Raw genomic sequence first — 15636 nt, 5'->3', positions numbered from 1 at the left:
AAGACATCAGTCAGGAATTTAAAGCTTGGCCGCAAATGGGTCTTCCAAATGGACAATGACCCGAAGCATACTTCCAAAGTTGTGGCAAAATGGCTTAAGGACAACAAAGTCAAGGTATTGGAGTGGCCATCACAAAGCCCTGACCTCAATCCTATAGAACATTTGTGGGCATAACTGAAAAAGCGTGTGCAAGCAAGTATGCCTATAAACCCGACTCAGTTACACCAGCTCTGTCAGGAGGAATGGGCCAACATTCACCCAACTTATTGTGGGAAGCTTGTGGAAGGCTACCCAAAACGTTTGACCCAAGTTAAACTATTTAAAGGCAATGCTACCAAATACTAATTGAGTGTATTTAAACTTCTGAACCACTGTGAATGTGATGAAATAAATAAAAGCTGAAATAAATCATTCTCTCTACTATTATTCTGACATTTCACATTCTTAAATGTGATGATCCTAACTGACCTAAGACGGAATTTTAACTCTGATTAAATGTCATGAATTTTTACAAACTGAGTTTAAATGTGTTTGGCTAAGGTGTATGTAAACTTCCCACTTCGACTGTATGTAGAACCTAAAATGGTTCTTCGGCTTTCCCCGTAGGAAAACCCTTTGAATAACCCTAGGTTCTACCTGGAACCCCAAAAAGTGTTCTGCCTGGAACTAAAAAGGGTTCTCCTATGGGGACAGCTGAAGAACCCTTTTGGAAATATTTTTTCTAAGATTGTCCTCCACACGACTCCATAGTTTACTTTATATCATAACAGTGGAGAAGTATTTAACATAGCCTGACACGCTAGCCGTGTATATTATGTGTACACATGCACACGCACACACACGCACACACACACACAGCCAGCCAGCAGAGGCTGCTAACAAATGGCAGTGTAGTCCAAGGGTATTAATCTCCCTGCAGTTCGTTTGCACTGACTGTCTTCTACATGCAACAAATGTCACTCCCCTTTGCCAGAAAAGCACTCTTACTTAGTCATGTGTTTCTCCAAACCAGGGACAAGGGAAGAGGGAGGGACCTTTCGTACAGTTTAAACCATTTTAAAAGTTATGTTCCTCCAATGTTGATGTACCCTCTAAAAGATTTCTCCTCACATGAACTGCCCTGCAGAATACTATGGACTAGAGGAAGGTAATGGTGTGCGTCTCAGCCCTGTACTTGAGGATTGCCTTTTGGTTGTATTGTGGTTGTCAGACCAGGGTCAACCATATATGTTAAATACTTTCAAATACTTGAGCTACACTTGATTTAGTGTGCAATTGAACCAATGGAGTGGTCGCACAAGGCCAATCTATATCCATGCTACATCAGGTATCTGGAGGTATTTACCATTTGACCCAGGTCTACCTCTGGTTTGACTTGTGTGATTGTGTTTCTGTCATTTTCTTTCATTTTGCCAAAATAGCTGTACATGTAGTGTTTTGATTGATGTATTGAGTGTTGGTGAATAGACACTGTCCAGCCCAGAGAAAGATGAATAGTGCAGCCAAGCTGTCCTATTGACCCGTTATGGATGGAAGGGACCACAGCCACTAGTCAGACACAGTACTGCTGCAGCAGGGCCACTCACTGGCCCTCCAGAATATGTGCAAAGTTAAGAAGAACACAAAGATCATTTGACACCATCATACTGTTTACCAATGTTTTACATTTCAAGGGTAAAATGTGATTATGGCTTGGCATGTCTGGTGAAACTTTATGCATGGTGATTTCATATTCACAATATGATTGTATTTATTCAACAAATCAGCCATTGCATGCAAATCCATGGACAGCCTTGGCAGTCCTGATTTGAATGGAATTGCATGATTGCATGCTGTACTGTGATCTTCAGTGATCAGCTAAAACCAGATTGATTTCACAATCAATCGGACGTCCATACCACCCGTTGATATGAAGTCAGTGTGTCTAATGCTGTGTTGTATCCAGCCAGGGACTATGAGATTATAAAGTCATTGTGACTAATGCTGTGTGTTGTATCCAGCCAGGGACTATGAGATTATACAGTCAGTGTGTCTAATACTGTGTGTTGTATCCAGCCAGGGACTATGAGATTATAAAGTCATTGTGACTAATGCTGTGTGTTGTATCCAGCCAGGGACTATGAGATTATACAGTCAGTGTGTCTAATACTGTGTGTTGTATCCAGCCAGGGACTATGAGATTATAAAGTCATTGTGACTAATGCTGTGTGTTGTATCCAGCCAGGGACTATGAGATTATACAGTCATTGTGACTAATGCTGTGTGTTGTACCCAGCCAGGGACTATGAGATTATAACGTCAGTGTGACTAATGCTGTGTGTTGTATCCAGCCAGGGACTATGAGATTATAAAGTCAGTGTGTCTAGTGCTGTGTGTTGTATCCAGCCAGGGACTATGAGATTATAAAGTCATTGTGACTAATGCTGTGTGTTGTATCCAGCCAGGGACTATGAGTTTATACAGTCAGTGTGACTAATGCTGTGCGTTGTACCCAGCCAGGGACTATGAGATTATAAAGTCAGTGTGACTAATGCTGTGTGTTGTATCCAGCCAGGGACTATGAGATTATAAAGTCAGTGTGTCTAATGCTGTGTGTTGTATCCAGCCAGGGACTATGAGATTATAAAGTCATTGTGACTAATGCTGTGTTGTACCCAGCCAGGGACTATGAGATTATAAAGTCAGTGTGTCTAATGCTGTGTGTTGTATCCAGCCAGGGACTATGAGATTATAAAGTCAGTGTGTCTAATGCTGTGTGTTGTATCCAGCCAGGGACTATGAGATTATAAAGTCATTGTGACTAATGCTGTGTTGTACCCAGCCAGGGACTATGAGATTATAAAGTCATTGTGACTAATGCTGTGTGTTGTACCCAGCCAGGGACTATGAGATTATAAAGTCATTGTGACTAATGCTGTGTTGTACCCAGCCAGGGACTATGAGATTATACAGTCAGTGTGTCTAATGCTGTGTGTTGTATCCAGCCAGGGACTATGAGATTATAAAGTCAGTGTGTCTAATGCTGTGTTGTATCCAGCCAGGGACTATGAGATTATACAGTCAGTGTGACTAATGCTGTGTTGTACCCAGCCAAGGACTATGAGATTATAAAGTCATTGTGACTAATGCTGTGTTGTACCCGGCCAGGGACTATGAGATTATAAAGTCAGTGTGTCTAGTGCTGTGTGTTGTATCCAGCCAGGGACTATGAGATTATAAAATCAGTGTGACTAATGCTGTGTGTTGTATCCAGCCAGGGACTATGACATTATACAGTCAGTGTGTCTAATGCTGTGTGTTGTATCCAGCCAGGGACTATGAGATTATAAAGTCAGTGTGTCTAGTGCTGTGTGTTGTATCCAGCCAGGGACTATGAGATTATAAAGTCAGTGTGTCTAGTGCTGTGTGTTGTATCCAGCCAGGGACTATGAGATTATAAAGTCAGTGTGTCTAATGCTGTGTGTTGTATCCAGCCAGGGACTATGAGATTATAAAGTCATTGTGACTAATGCTGTGTTGTACCCAGCCAGGGACTATGAGATTATAAAGTCATTGTGACTAATGCTGTGTTGTACCCAGCCAGGGACTATGAGATTATAAAGTCAGTGTGTCTAGTGCTGTGTGTTGTATCCAGCCAGGGAATATGAGATTATACAGTCAGTGTGTCTAATGCTGTGTGTTGTATCCAGCCAGGGACTATGAGATTATAAAGTCAGTGTGTCTAATGCTGTGTGTTGTATCCAGCCAGGGACTATGAGATTATAAAGTCAGTGTGACTAATGCTGTGTGTTGTATCCAGCCAGGGACTATGAGATTATACAGTCAGTGTGTCTAATGCTGTGTGTTGTATCCAGCCAGGGACTATGAGATTATAAAGTCAGTGTGTCTAGTGCTGTGTGTTGTATCCAGCCAGGGACTATGAGATTATAAAGTCAGTGTGTCTAATGCTGTGTGTTGTATCCAGCCAGGGACTATGAGATTATAAAGTCAGTGTGTCTAATGCTGTGTGTTGTATCCAGCCAGGGACTATGAGATTATAAAGTCATTGTGACTAATGCCCTGTGTTGTACCCAGCCAGGGACTATGAGATTATAAAGTCAGTGTGTCTAATGCTGTGTGTTGTATCCAGCCAGGGACTATGAGATTATAAAGTCATTGTGACTAATGCTGTGTGTTGTACCCAGCCAGGGACTATGAGATTATACAGTCAGTGTGTCTAATGCTGTGTGTTGTATCCAGCCAGGGACTATGAGATTATACAGTCAGTGTGACTAATGCTGTGTTGTACCCAGCCAGGGACTATGAGATTATAAAGTCATTGTGACTAATGCTGTGTGTTGTACCCAGCCAGGGACTATGAGATTATAAAGTCATTGTGACTAATGCTGTGTTGTACCCAGCCAGGGACTATGAGATTATACAGTCAGTGTGACTAATGCTGTGTTGTACCCAGCCAGGGACTATGAGATTATAAAGTCATTGTGACTAATGCTGTGTTGTACCCAGCCAGGGACTATGAGATTATAAAGTCAGTGTGTCTAATGCTGTGTGTTGTATCCAGCCAGGGACTATGAGATTATACAGTCAGTGTGTCTAATGCTGTGTGTTGTATCCAGCCAGGGACTATGAGATTATAAAGTCATTGTGACTAATGCTGTGTTGTACCCAGCCAGGGACTATGAGATTATAAAGTCATTGTGACTAATGCTGTGTTGTACCCAGCCAGGGACTATGAGATTATAAAGTCAGTGTGTCTAATGCTGTGTGTTGTATCCAGCCAGGGACTATGAGATTATACAGTCAGTGTGTCTAATGCTGTGTGTTGTATCCAGCCAGGGACTATGAAATGATAAAGTCAGTGTGTCTAGTGCTGTGTGTTGTATCCAGCCAGGGACTATGAAATTATAAAGTCATTGTGACTAATGCTGTGTGTTGTACCCAGCCAGGGACTATGAGATTATAAAGTCATTGTGACTAATGCTGTGTGTTGTATCCAGCCAAGGACTATGAGATTATACAGTCAGTGTGTCTAATGCTGTGTGTTGTACCCAGCCAGGGACTATGAGATTATACAGTCAGTGTGACTAATGCTGTGTGTTGTATCTAGCCAGAGACTATGAGATTATAAAGTCAGTGTGACTAATGCTGTGTTGTATCCAGCCAGCGACTATGAGATTATAAAGTCAGTGTGACTAATGCTGTGTGTTGTATCCAGCCAGGGACTATGAGATTATACAGTCAGTGTGTCTAATGCTGTGTGTTGTATCCAGCCAGGGACTATGAGATTATACAGTCAGTGTGTCTAATGCTGTGTGTTGTATCCAGCCAGGGACTATGAGATTATACAGGCAGTGTGTCTAATGCTGTGTTGTATCCAGCCTAAGACTATGAGATTATAAAGTCAGTGTGTCTAATGCTGTGTGTTGTATCTAGCCAGGGACTATGAGATTATAAAGTCAGTGTGTCCAATGCTGTGTTGTACCCAGCCAGGGACTATGAGATTATACAGTCAGTGTGTCTAATGCTGTGTGTTGTATCCAGCCAGGGACTATGAGATTATAAAGTCAGTGTGTCTAATGCTGTGTGTTGTATCCAGCCAGGGACTATGAGATTCAGAGACAGAGGATTGAGCTGGGTCGCTGTATCGGAGAGGGACAGTTCGGGGACGTCCACCAGGGAGTCTACATGAGCCCGGTAGGCCTAGTCTGTGTCCCAAATGGCTCCCTATTCCCTATTTAGCCGACTGCTTTTGACCAGAGCCCTATGGGTATCCCTATGGGCCCTGTTCAAAATAAATGCTCTACATAGGGAATAGGGAGCCTACACATTTTTGGAAAAACAAGACACAATCCTGTTAGACTTGATTTATTTAAAGGACCATTTTCTGATGTTTTATTTCTCTCTGTAGGAAAACCCTGCTCTGTCTGTGGCCATCAAGACGTGTAAGAACTGCACCTCTGATAGTGTCAGGGAGAAGTTCTTACAAGAAGCTCGTAAGTAACACACCTCCTCCTGTCTTCCTTCTTGATCACAGCACATACGACCTATTGCTCTTCATACATCAGTTGTGTGTATACTACTGAGGGTTGAACACATGACCTTTTAGTTTGCGTCTAGGGCGCATTCTCAGCATAGCATTCTCAGACAGATATTTCTACCTTTTTAGGGCTACCACATGCAGAGATTTACGCTGCATCCCAAATGGCACCCTATTTCATATATATTGCACTTTATAAGGATTAGGGTGCCATTTGTGATGCAACCTTAGTGTAGCAGTGGGTTTTTGAACAGCAGAAGACTGGTCTTCAGCTCCAGTGGGTTTTTGAACAGCAGAAGACTGGTCTTCAGCTCCAGTGGGTTTTTGAACAGCAGAAGACTGGTCTTCAGCTCCAGTGGGTTTTTGAACAGCAGAAGACTGGTCTTCAGCTCCAGTGGGTTTTTGAACAGCAGAAGACTGGTCTTCAGCTCCAGTGGTTCTGACAGAGAGAGGCTCCTTTATCCAGATGAAATGCCCAGACAAGGTGGGACTGAGTTAAACCCCATGTATAAAAACACAGCAGGAATGTGTGGAGGCTGCAGGGGGACTGGGGAGGACAGAACACCGCTTTAGAGAGGGATGGGTTTTGAGAAAGTGGGTTTACACTAGTACAGTCCTGCTGATTTCCCACGTGCAACACACACCCCTTCCCTTCCCCTTGCTGAAGTCTGAGACACACACCCCTTCCCTTGCTGAAGTCTGAGACACACCCCCCTTCCCTTCCCCTTGCTGAAGTCTGAGACACACACCCCTTCCCTTCCCCTTGCTGAAGTCTGAGACACACACTCCTTCCCTTGCTGAAGTCTGAGACACACCCCCCTTCCCTTCCCCTTGCTGAAGTCTGAGACACACACCCCTTCCCTTCCCCTTGCTGAAGTCTGAGACACACACCCCTTCCCTTCCCCTTGCTGAAGTCTGAGACACACACCCCTTCCCTTCCCCTTGCTGAAGTCTGAGACACACACTCCTTCCCTTGCTGATGTCTGAGACACACACCCCTTCCCCTCCCCTTGCTGAAGTCTGAGACACACACCCCTTCCCTTCCCTTGCTGAAGTCTGAGACACACCCCCCTTCCCTTCCCCTTGCTGAAGTCTGAGACACACACCCCTTCCCTTCCCCTTGCTGAAGTCTGAGACACACACCCCTTCCCTTCCCCTTGCTGAAGTCTGAGACACACACTCCTTCCTTTGCTGAAGTCTGAGACACACCCCCCTTCCCTTCCCCTTGCTGAAGTCTGAGACACACACCCCTTCCCTTCCCCTTGCTGAAGTCTGAGACACACACCCCTTCCCTTCCCCTTGCTGAAGTCTGAGACACACACCCCTTCCCTTCCCCTTGCTGAAGTCTGAGACACACACCCCTTCCCTTCCCCTTGCTGAAGTCTGAGACACACACTCCTTCCCTTGCTGATGTCTGAGACACACCCCCCTTCCCTTCCCCTTGCTGAAGTCTGAGACACACACCCCTTCCCTTCCCCTTGCTGAAGTCTGAGACACACACTCCTTCCCTTGCTGAAGTCTGAGACACAACCCCCTTCCCTTCCCCTTGCTGAAGTCTGAGACACACACCCCTTCCCTTCCCCTTGCTGAAGTCTGAGACACACACCCCTTCCCTTCCCCTTGCTGAAGTCTGAGACACACACCCCTTCCCTTCCCCTTGCTGAAGTCTGAGACACACACCCCTTCCCTTCCCCTTGCTGAAGTCTGAGACACACACTCCTTCCCTTGCTGATGTCTGAGACACACACCCCTTCCCTTCCCCTTGCTGAAGTCTGAGACACACACCCCTTCCCTTCCCTTGCTGAAGTCTGAGACACACACCCCTTCCCTTCCCCTTGCTGAAGTCTGAGACACACACCCCTTCCCTTCCCCTTGCTGAAGTCTGAGACACACACTCCTTCCCTTGCTGAAGTCTGAGACACACCCCCCTTCCCTTCCCCTTGCTGAAGTCTGAGACACACACCCCTTCCCTTCCCCTTGCTGAAGTCTGAGACACACACCCCTTCCCTTCCCCTTGCTGAAGTCTGAGACACACACACCCCTTCCCTTCCCCTTGCTGAAGTCTGAGACACACACCCCTTCCCTTCCCCTTGCTGAAGTCTGAGACACACACTCCTTCCCTTGCTGAAGTCTGAGACACCCCCCCCTTCCCTTCCCCTTGCTGAAGTCTGAGACACACACTCCTTCCCTTCCCCTTGCTGAAGTCTGAGACACACACCCCTTCCCTTCCCTTGCTGAAGTCTGAGACACACACCCCTTCCCTTCCCCTTGCTGAAGTCTGAGACACACACCCCTTCCCTTGCTGAAGTCTGAGACACACACCCCTTCCCTTCCCCTTGCTGAAGTCTGACACACACACCCCTTCCCCTTGCTGAAGTCTGAGACACACACCCCTTCCCTTCCCCTTGCTGAAGTCTGAGACACACACCCCTTCCCTTCCCTTGCTGAAGTCTGAGACACACACCCCTTCCCTTCCCCTTGCTGAAGTCTGAGACACACACCCCTTCCCTTCCCCTTGCTGAAGTCTGAGACACACACACACATGCGTGCATGCCTCCACACACTCTCTCTCTCTAACACTACACACATGGACGCACACACACAGAGAGACAAAATCCAAACACACACACACACACTACTCTAAAACACATCAAATAGCACATCACCACTGTAAACTATCTCCCCTCCTCTCCTGTCCTCTCCTCCTCTCCTGTCCTCTCCTCCCCTCCTGTCCTCTCCTCCCCTCCTCTCCTGTCCTGTCCTCTCCTCCCCTCCTGTCCCCTCCTCTCCTCCCCTCCCCTCCTCTCCTCTAATCCCTTCCTCTCTCCCCTCCTCCCTTCCTCTCCTGTCCCCTCCTCCCTTCTCCTCTCTTCCTCTCCTGTCTCCTCCTCCCCTCCTCTCCTGTTTCCTCCTCCCCTCCTCTCCTCCCCTCCTGTCACATCCTCTCCTCTAATCCCAGCCTCTCCTCCCCTCCTCTATCCCTTCCTCTCTCCCCTCCTTTCTTCTTTTCTCTTCCTCTCCTGTCCTCTCCTCCCCTCTTGCCCCCTCCTCTCCTCTAACCCCAGCCTCTCCTCCCCTCCTCTCTCCCTTCCTCTCTCCCCTCCTCCCTTCTCCTCTGCTGTCCCCTCCTCTCCACACGGGGTGCTCAGCAGGAGCAGGGTTGATGACATGTTATCTGAGTAAAAACAAAGATGGCGGTTTGAGTCTAAGTCATCCTAAAATAGCCCACTGTAAACATGGACCTGCTTCCTTCATAACAGCCTTGATATTTATTATCAACATGAATAATAATCCACTATATAATCAGTCTTCATTTTCCACTCTACCTTTTCGCCCTACATACAGTAACCTGATTCTATAAACCGTAGCCTAGCTAATCCCTGGTCTATTCAATTACAGTGTGTGTGTGTGTGTCTGTGTCTGTGTGTGTGTGTGTGTGTGTGTGTGTGTGCATGTTGTCCCCATGCAGTGACCATGCGTCAGTTTGACCACCCCCACATAGTGAAGCTGATTGGAGTGATCACAGAAAACCCCGTGTGGATCATCATGGAGCTGTGTACACTGGGAGAGGTACAGAACACACACACAATACAGTGCTTTAATACAGGAAGTACCTTTAATACAGAAATCAGTTTAACAGTGACGACCTCAGGCTCTGTAACAGTAACCTATGGATCATGCTGAAGAGTACTGTAATTTGAGTTTTTAGATTTTTTTCACCCATTTAGTCTTGGATGGTACTTCTACCTTTCACATGGTTTCAGCTGTTAGGGATGGCCATCTAGTGGTGGATAGAGGCATCACATTCAAGGTTCAATTTCGAGGTTTAAACAGTACACTGTAGAAGGCAGTCTATGTTATATGTGATCAGGGTCAGATTAAGAAATCATAGGCCCCAGGCTTTGTTTTTTCTATAGCCCTTCCTTCCCGGTACACCATCATTTTCTGTAAACAAATCCATGAACAAAGATGCAATTGGAAGCGTGTTACATTTACTGTTGAAGAAAGAGGCCCTAAAGCCAGAATAACATTTGGCATGTGGCATAGCCTACAGTTGAGCAGAGATGTTTTTGAATTTCCACACATGAGGATTTTAAAAAACACATTTCATGCATTTCTATGTCATTTGCATGACAGAAGACATTAGCACAATATTTTTTAATACCACACAAATGACTGAAATCAGTGTCTACTCTGACTGACAAACTGAGATCAATCTGGTCTGGAATTCACAACAAACAATAGCCCAGGCCAATGAAGCGACACACAGATTGTACATTATCAGAAGGTAATACAGTATATATATCACAGTAGGCTACTAAATGTAATGTCCAGTGGCACACTGACTCCCCTAATGATGAAGATGAAGCCATAGGCTATTGTCATGTCTTTACTATCATTAAATTGAAGACTTAGTTTTATCAAAGATTCTCTGTAATTAGTATTACGCGATCAACTGATTAATCATGTAACTGTAATTAACTAGGAAGTCGGGGCACCAAGGAAAATATTCAGATTACAAAGTTATAACTGAAAATAACTTTTCAGATATTTTATATCTGATCAATTAGTCTTCTGATTAATGAATGATTTACTTTACCTCACATTAGTCTCATTCCAAACGTCGTAAATAGTTGGTTATCTGCACGAACCCAGTCTTCACTGAGTCATCCATACATGAAATGTGGTTTTTTTCTTTCCAAAATATACGTTTTTCCAGTGATTGTATTTTGAAATCTGTAAAAGGCAAACTGACATCCGCAACCAACCATAGAAATATAATCCATAGATGGCAGTTCCCTGGCACCCATTGCTAGTGTACCCATTAGGGCTCCCGAGTGGCGCAGCGGTATAAGGCCCTGCATCTCAGTGCTTGAGGCGTCACTACAGACACCCTGATTCGATTCCAGGCTGTATCACAGCCTGTGATTGGGAGTCACATAGGGCGGAGCACAATTGGCCCAGCATCGCCTGGATTTGGCCGGTGTAGGCCGTCATTGAAAATAAGAATTTGTTCTTTAACTGACTTGCCTAGTTAAATAAAGATTAAATAAAAATATATTTTTAAATGAGTTTAACAGTCAAATTGCCAGTGTAAGAGGTTCCAAAACCCCTTCTATGGATTATATGTCTATGGCCACAACAAGCTGTAGCCTATATTTGTCGCTCTAACTGCAGCCTTCCCGACTGTAGGCATAACCATACCTGTACCTGACAAAATAAAGGAAAAACTTAAATTAGGTGTATTTTATGGTGTGGGGTGCAATTTCCTGGCATGGTTTAGGTCCACTTGTAGAATCTATGCCAAGGCACATTGAAGCTGTTCTGGCAGCTCGTGGTGTCCCACTTTATGTTGGTGTTTCCTTTATTTTGGCAGATAAGCTACCTGTATGTGCTTGTGATAAAACTTAATCGACAGGTTTTATGTAGCAACATTTGAAATGGTGTTATTTACTTTGGATAAAAGTAGAGACTCAGAGCTAGAAAATCAAAAAGTAAGAAGTAAGAAAGTAATTCTGTTTTGAAAGTTGATAAACTTGTAACCTCACTTTTGAGAAAATGGCCCTTAATGTTTTGGTACCTACTGGGGAGCTTTTCTTTGTCTACACCCATTCAGCATTGTTCACACCCTCTTTAAGCCTTTGCCCGTCCCATCTCTTTAAGGATTCACGTAAGGCCATGTACTAAACAACCAAAGATTTCAAGACTAAAGGCTGGTTTATACTACGTGTTCATAAATGTAATCTGGACTACCAGAGTGTGCTCAGAGTGCACTCTGGGCATTTGTAAACTCAGCGTTGTCAGGTTGTACATTCGCAAATTCAGAGCGTTTCGCTCTAGGAACGTTCAGAGCGCACACTGGATGGTCTAGCCGAGGAGTAGGGTTGATCCAAGCGTTCTGACCTAACATCAGCAGTCAAGCACCCAAGCTAACTGGCTAATGTTGGCTAGCTACTTTCAGACACAAATGAGAGAACAGTTCACTCTGACCATTTTACTGGCACTAGCAGAGCTGGTTAGGCTGTTTTTATGTTACCCAGAGCATTGGTGACTGCAACTGTGCTGCTGGCAATAATTTAATCACGCTTTTTTGCCAACGTTTACTGACACGGGCTATATACAATTGGTGTTGAGTGTTCGTAAATTCGTCAGTTATTCTGCGCTCTGGCACACAGAGACAAGAGTGATCTGAAATCGGAGTAGATAGCCAGAGCGAATTTATCAGCTACGTCTATCGACAGTTGTCGCATTGACACCATGAACTTTGAAATCGTTACTTGCATAGTGCAGTCTTTTGTTTAGACATGTAGTTAGCTAGCTAGACAATGAGCCATAATCCCAACTCATAACGTTAATACCCTGCATGAATCTGCAGGCAGCTAACCAACCAGGTTCAATGTTAGCTAGATAACATTAGGCTATAACTAGCAATGCAAATGGCTCTGTGATACGAATAATATAACTACACAGATCATACACGTAACGTTAGCTAGCCAGCCAGCTAACGTTAGCTAGTTAGCTAACAGTACACTTTAACTTGAAATTAAAACGACTTTCTGACTAAATTAGAAATGTGCAATATCTGAAAATGTAGCCAGCTAGAATACCTTACCCGTATGCATGGATAGACACTTCTCCCTCTCTGTCACAGATGCCATGGTTGCCCTTAGTTTGAAGATGTACTCCAGAGACAGGTGTTTTATACAGCAGCCTTCTGTGTGTTCTCTTTTCAACTCAGTCTGCATATTTGCAATCAAACGCCAGAATATTTTCCGTCTCCTTAGCTATCATACTCTAATTCCACTGATTTCAAAACTCGGGCCTCCGGAAAGTGGAGAACAACACTTATGCAGTTCTACTATGCAATGTCTTTCAAAAAAGCCCTGTTAGAATGGATTACCTACACATACTGACCGCTTCATGTTATAGACAGAAGCGTGCTACATGGCAGACCAGTCTGAACTCATCTCTCGGCATGTCCAGCCCACTCATTATCTCAGCCAAGTAGTAAGGAGGTTGCTGGCTTTTTCTGTGGCTAAACTAACTAGGCTTGTAATTTAACAATTTTTTCGTATTTACAGATAGAGATAGAATACAAGTTTGTTATTAAGGCACATGAAAGTTCACATGTTCCAGAAGGCATTTCTGCCAAAAAACACATTTTTATAATAAAAAAAAGTTTACTCTCCTGTGTAGTAGCGATGCGCGACATGTGCCTAGTTTTCTGAAATTGTGCTCTCTGGTGTATTTTGAACATTGAAAGCGGGCTCCTGTGGTTGGATAAAAAATGATTATAATAATACTAAAAAAGTTTTGTCCCAGCCCCTGACTTACACAATTGACCAGTCACATTTATTTATTATGCAGTTTATAATTTAATTTTTTGTTTAATTCATTAGTTACCCAATCAAGCAGTTACCCACATGGCACCCCCTACCTCCTCTCCTCCCCCCATCTGATGATTAGCAGAACGGCATCAGGCTGTCTACACTCAAAATATATACTACATATTTATAAATACTGTATATATCTCCTTTATTATTATTAGACTTTTTTTTTTTTCCTCTCTTGGGCCCCCAACAGGCCTCAGGGGCTTCAGCCCCAGGAAGCTCCTGCATTAAACTATCCCTGTATGTAATGTACATGCTAAAGTGAGTATTATCTTTTGTTTTCTCTTCCATCTTTACAGCTACGCTCCTTCCTGCAAGTGAGAAAATACAACCTCGACTTGGCATCACTGATTCTCTATGCTTTCCAGCTAAGCACAGCACTTTCCTACCTGGAGAGCAAGCGGTTTGTACATAGGTAAGCCCTCAACCCAATCTAGCCTTATTAATATGTCTTTGGTGTGTTTCCTGTAAACACACTACTCTTCTCTTCTCCATTGTAACCATGTCTGCGTCTTGAAGGGATATAGCTGCCAGGAACGTGCTGGTATCCTCAGTGGACTGTGTTAAACTGGGAGACTTTGGCTTGTCTCGATACATGGAGGACAGCTCCTATTACAAAGGTAGGTGTTTCATTTGTTCTGGAGACTAACTGTCCACAGTCAGCATACCAGAGGAGATCACTTTCTGCTGTTTATGTTATCAGTAAGTCATTCATTAGGCTCCTCACTCTTTAAGCAGACAGCTGTGGCTGCTGTCATTCATGGACATTATAAACATGGAAATATCTGTTGCACGTATGCATGGGGCGAGTCAAAGAAACTCAACAGCTCTTTTCATCAGCGTATGACTCTGTGAGACTGCTATTGTGAACCACTCATCTAACTATGGCTTAGGGAAGTCCTGTGGGAGGGGAAGTGTTTGTCTTGTTACTTGTTGCATTGTTCATGTGTACCTGTCTAATCAATCACAATAAAAACATTTGATCACAAAAAATCAAAGTCCTGCTTTCACCTCTCCTCCCAGCCTCCAAAGGGAAACTGCCTATCAAATGGATGGCACCAGAGTCTATTAACTTCAGACGCTTTACCTCAGCCAGTGACGTGTGGATGTTTGGTGAGTATAGGAATTTATACAGTACTTATCAAACAGTGCTCTACAACTTTTAAGTCCAAGGCTGTATGTTATTAGCTGATAAATTAGGGTTTAAATATATATATATGTTTCTCTGTACTCCAGGTGTGTGTATGTGGGAGATCCTCATCTACGGAGTCAAGCCCTTCCAGGGGGTGAAGAACAACGATGTCATCGGACGGATAGAGAACGGAGAGCGTCTGGCCATGCCCCACAACTGCCCCCCTACCCTGTACAGCCTGATGACCAAGTGCTGGGCCTACGACCCCAGCAAGAGACCCTGCTTCACAGAGCTCAAAGCCCAGCTCAGGTATGGCCGTCAGTCGGTCTATCTGCATGTACATTGCTGTAGTGCATGGTGCGTTATCATACCTTGAAGACTATCTCCTACAACTACAATGTCATAAGATCTGAACTGAGGTACATTGACTGTGGAGGAACAATAATGCATATCTATCAGGGTTGGAGTTCATTCCATTGTATTAATTGAGTCAGTTCAGGAAGTGAACTGAAATTCCAATTCCAAAAGTTTCTCATAGAGAGTATCAGGGGTTGTCTAATAATTCTAATAATTTGTACACTGCAAATTGACCACAACTAAGCCCAAAAAGAGGTTGTATTTAAAAATAACAATCATTTCATACCTTTATTATGTTGAAACACGATCACGTCTCTTTTTTAATTTGTCAGACTACTTGGAAACAGATTTCCTGAATTAAATAGATAGCGAAAATATATATATTTTTAAACAGGCCACCTGTTGCCGACCCCGTCTAGATAGATTTTCATTCTTGGTCACTAGATGGCACCAAAGCATCCACACATTTCAATCGTTGAAGGTGGAATTGACTCTTGGGTGCTGTGATTCAGTTGAGGTCAGTCACACCTCTGGGTGGCATGATACATAGGGAAATCCCTCTGTTGGTTTCCACTAGATAGCACGGAAACAAAGTCAGAATTGGCTATAAAATTCATGAAAAAAATGTGCTTTTTGTTCTTAATTTAAGGTTAGTGTTCGGCATCAGGTTGTGTGGTAAGGTTAGGGTTAAGGTTTAAAATCACATTATAAGAAGAGAA

At 44.1% G+C, this 15636-nt stretch overlaps 1 protein-coding gene across 1 annotated transcript in view; it reads left to right on the top strand.

Annotated features, from left to right (window-relative positions):
- The window catches only part of LOC139396970 (focal adhesion kinase 1-like), a gene marked incomplete at its 3' end in the record, with an annotated part of 66625 nt that extends 51756 nt beyond the window's left edge, over positions 1-14869 (top strand). Inside the window, exons 13-20 of the mRNA XM_071143912.1 lie at positions 1127-1147; positions 5597-5694; positions 5909-5993; positions 9507-9607; positions 13728-13843; positions 13948-14048; positions 14452-14541; positions 14665-14869. Of these exons, the coding sequence (XP_071000013.1) occupies positions 1127-1147; positions 5597-5694; positions 5909-5993; positions 9507-9607; positions 13728-13843; positions 13948-14048; positions 14452-14541; positions 14665-14869 (817 nt within the window). The remainder of the gene's footprint in view (positions 1-1126; positions 1148-5596; positions 5695-5908; positions 5994-9506; positions 9608-13727; positions 13844-13947; positions 14049-14451; positions 14542-14664) is intronic.
- Between the last annotated feature and the right edge of the window lie 767 nt (positions 14870-15636).

This window comes from Oncorhynchus clarkii, unplaced genomic scaffold (assembly GCF_045791955.1).
Source record: "Oncorhynchus clarkii lewisi isolate Uvic-CL-2024 unplaced genomic scaffold, UVic_Ocla_1.0 unplaced_contig_11758_pilon_pilon, whole genome shotgun sequence".
Classification (NCBI taxonomy): domain Eukaryota; kingdom Metazoa; phylum Chordata; class Actinopteri; order Salmoniformes; family Salmonidae; genus Oncorhynchus; species Oncorhynchus clarkii.
The sequence above is the reverse complement of the archived record's forward strand: the minus strand, read 5'-3'. Positions and strand labels throughout refer to the sequence as shown.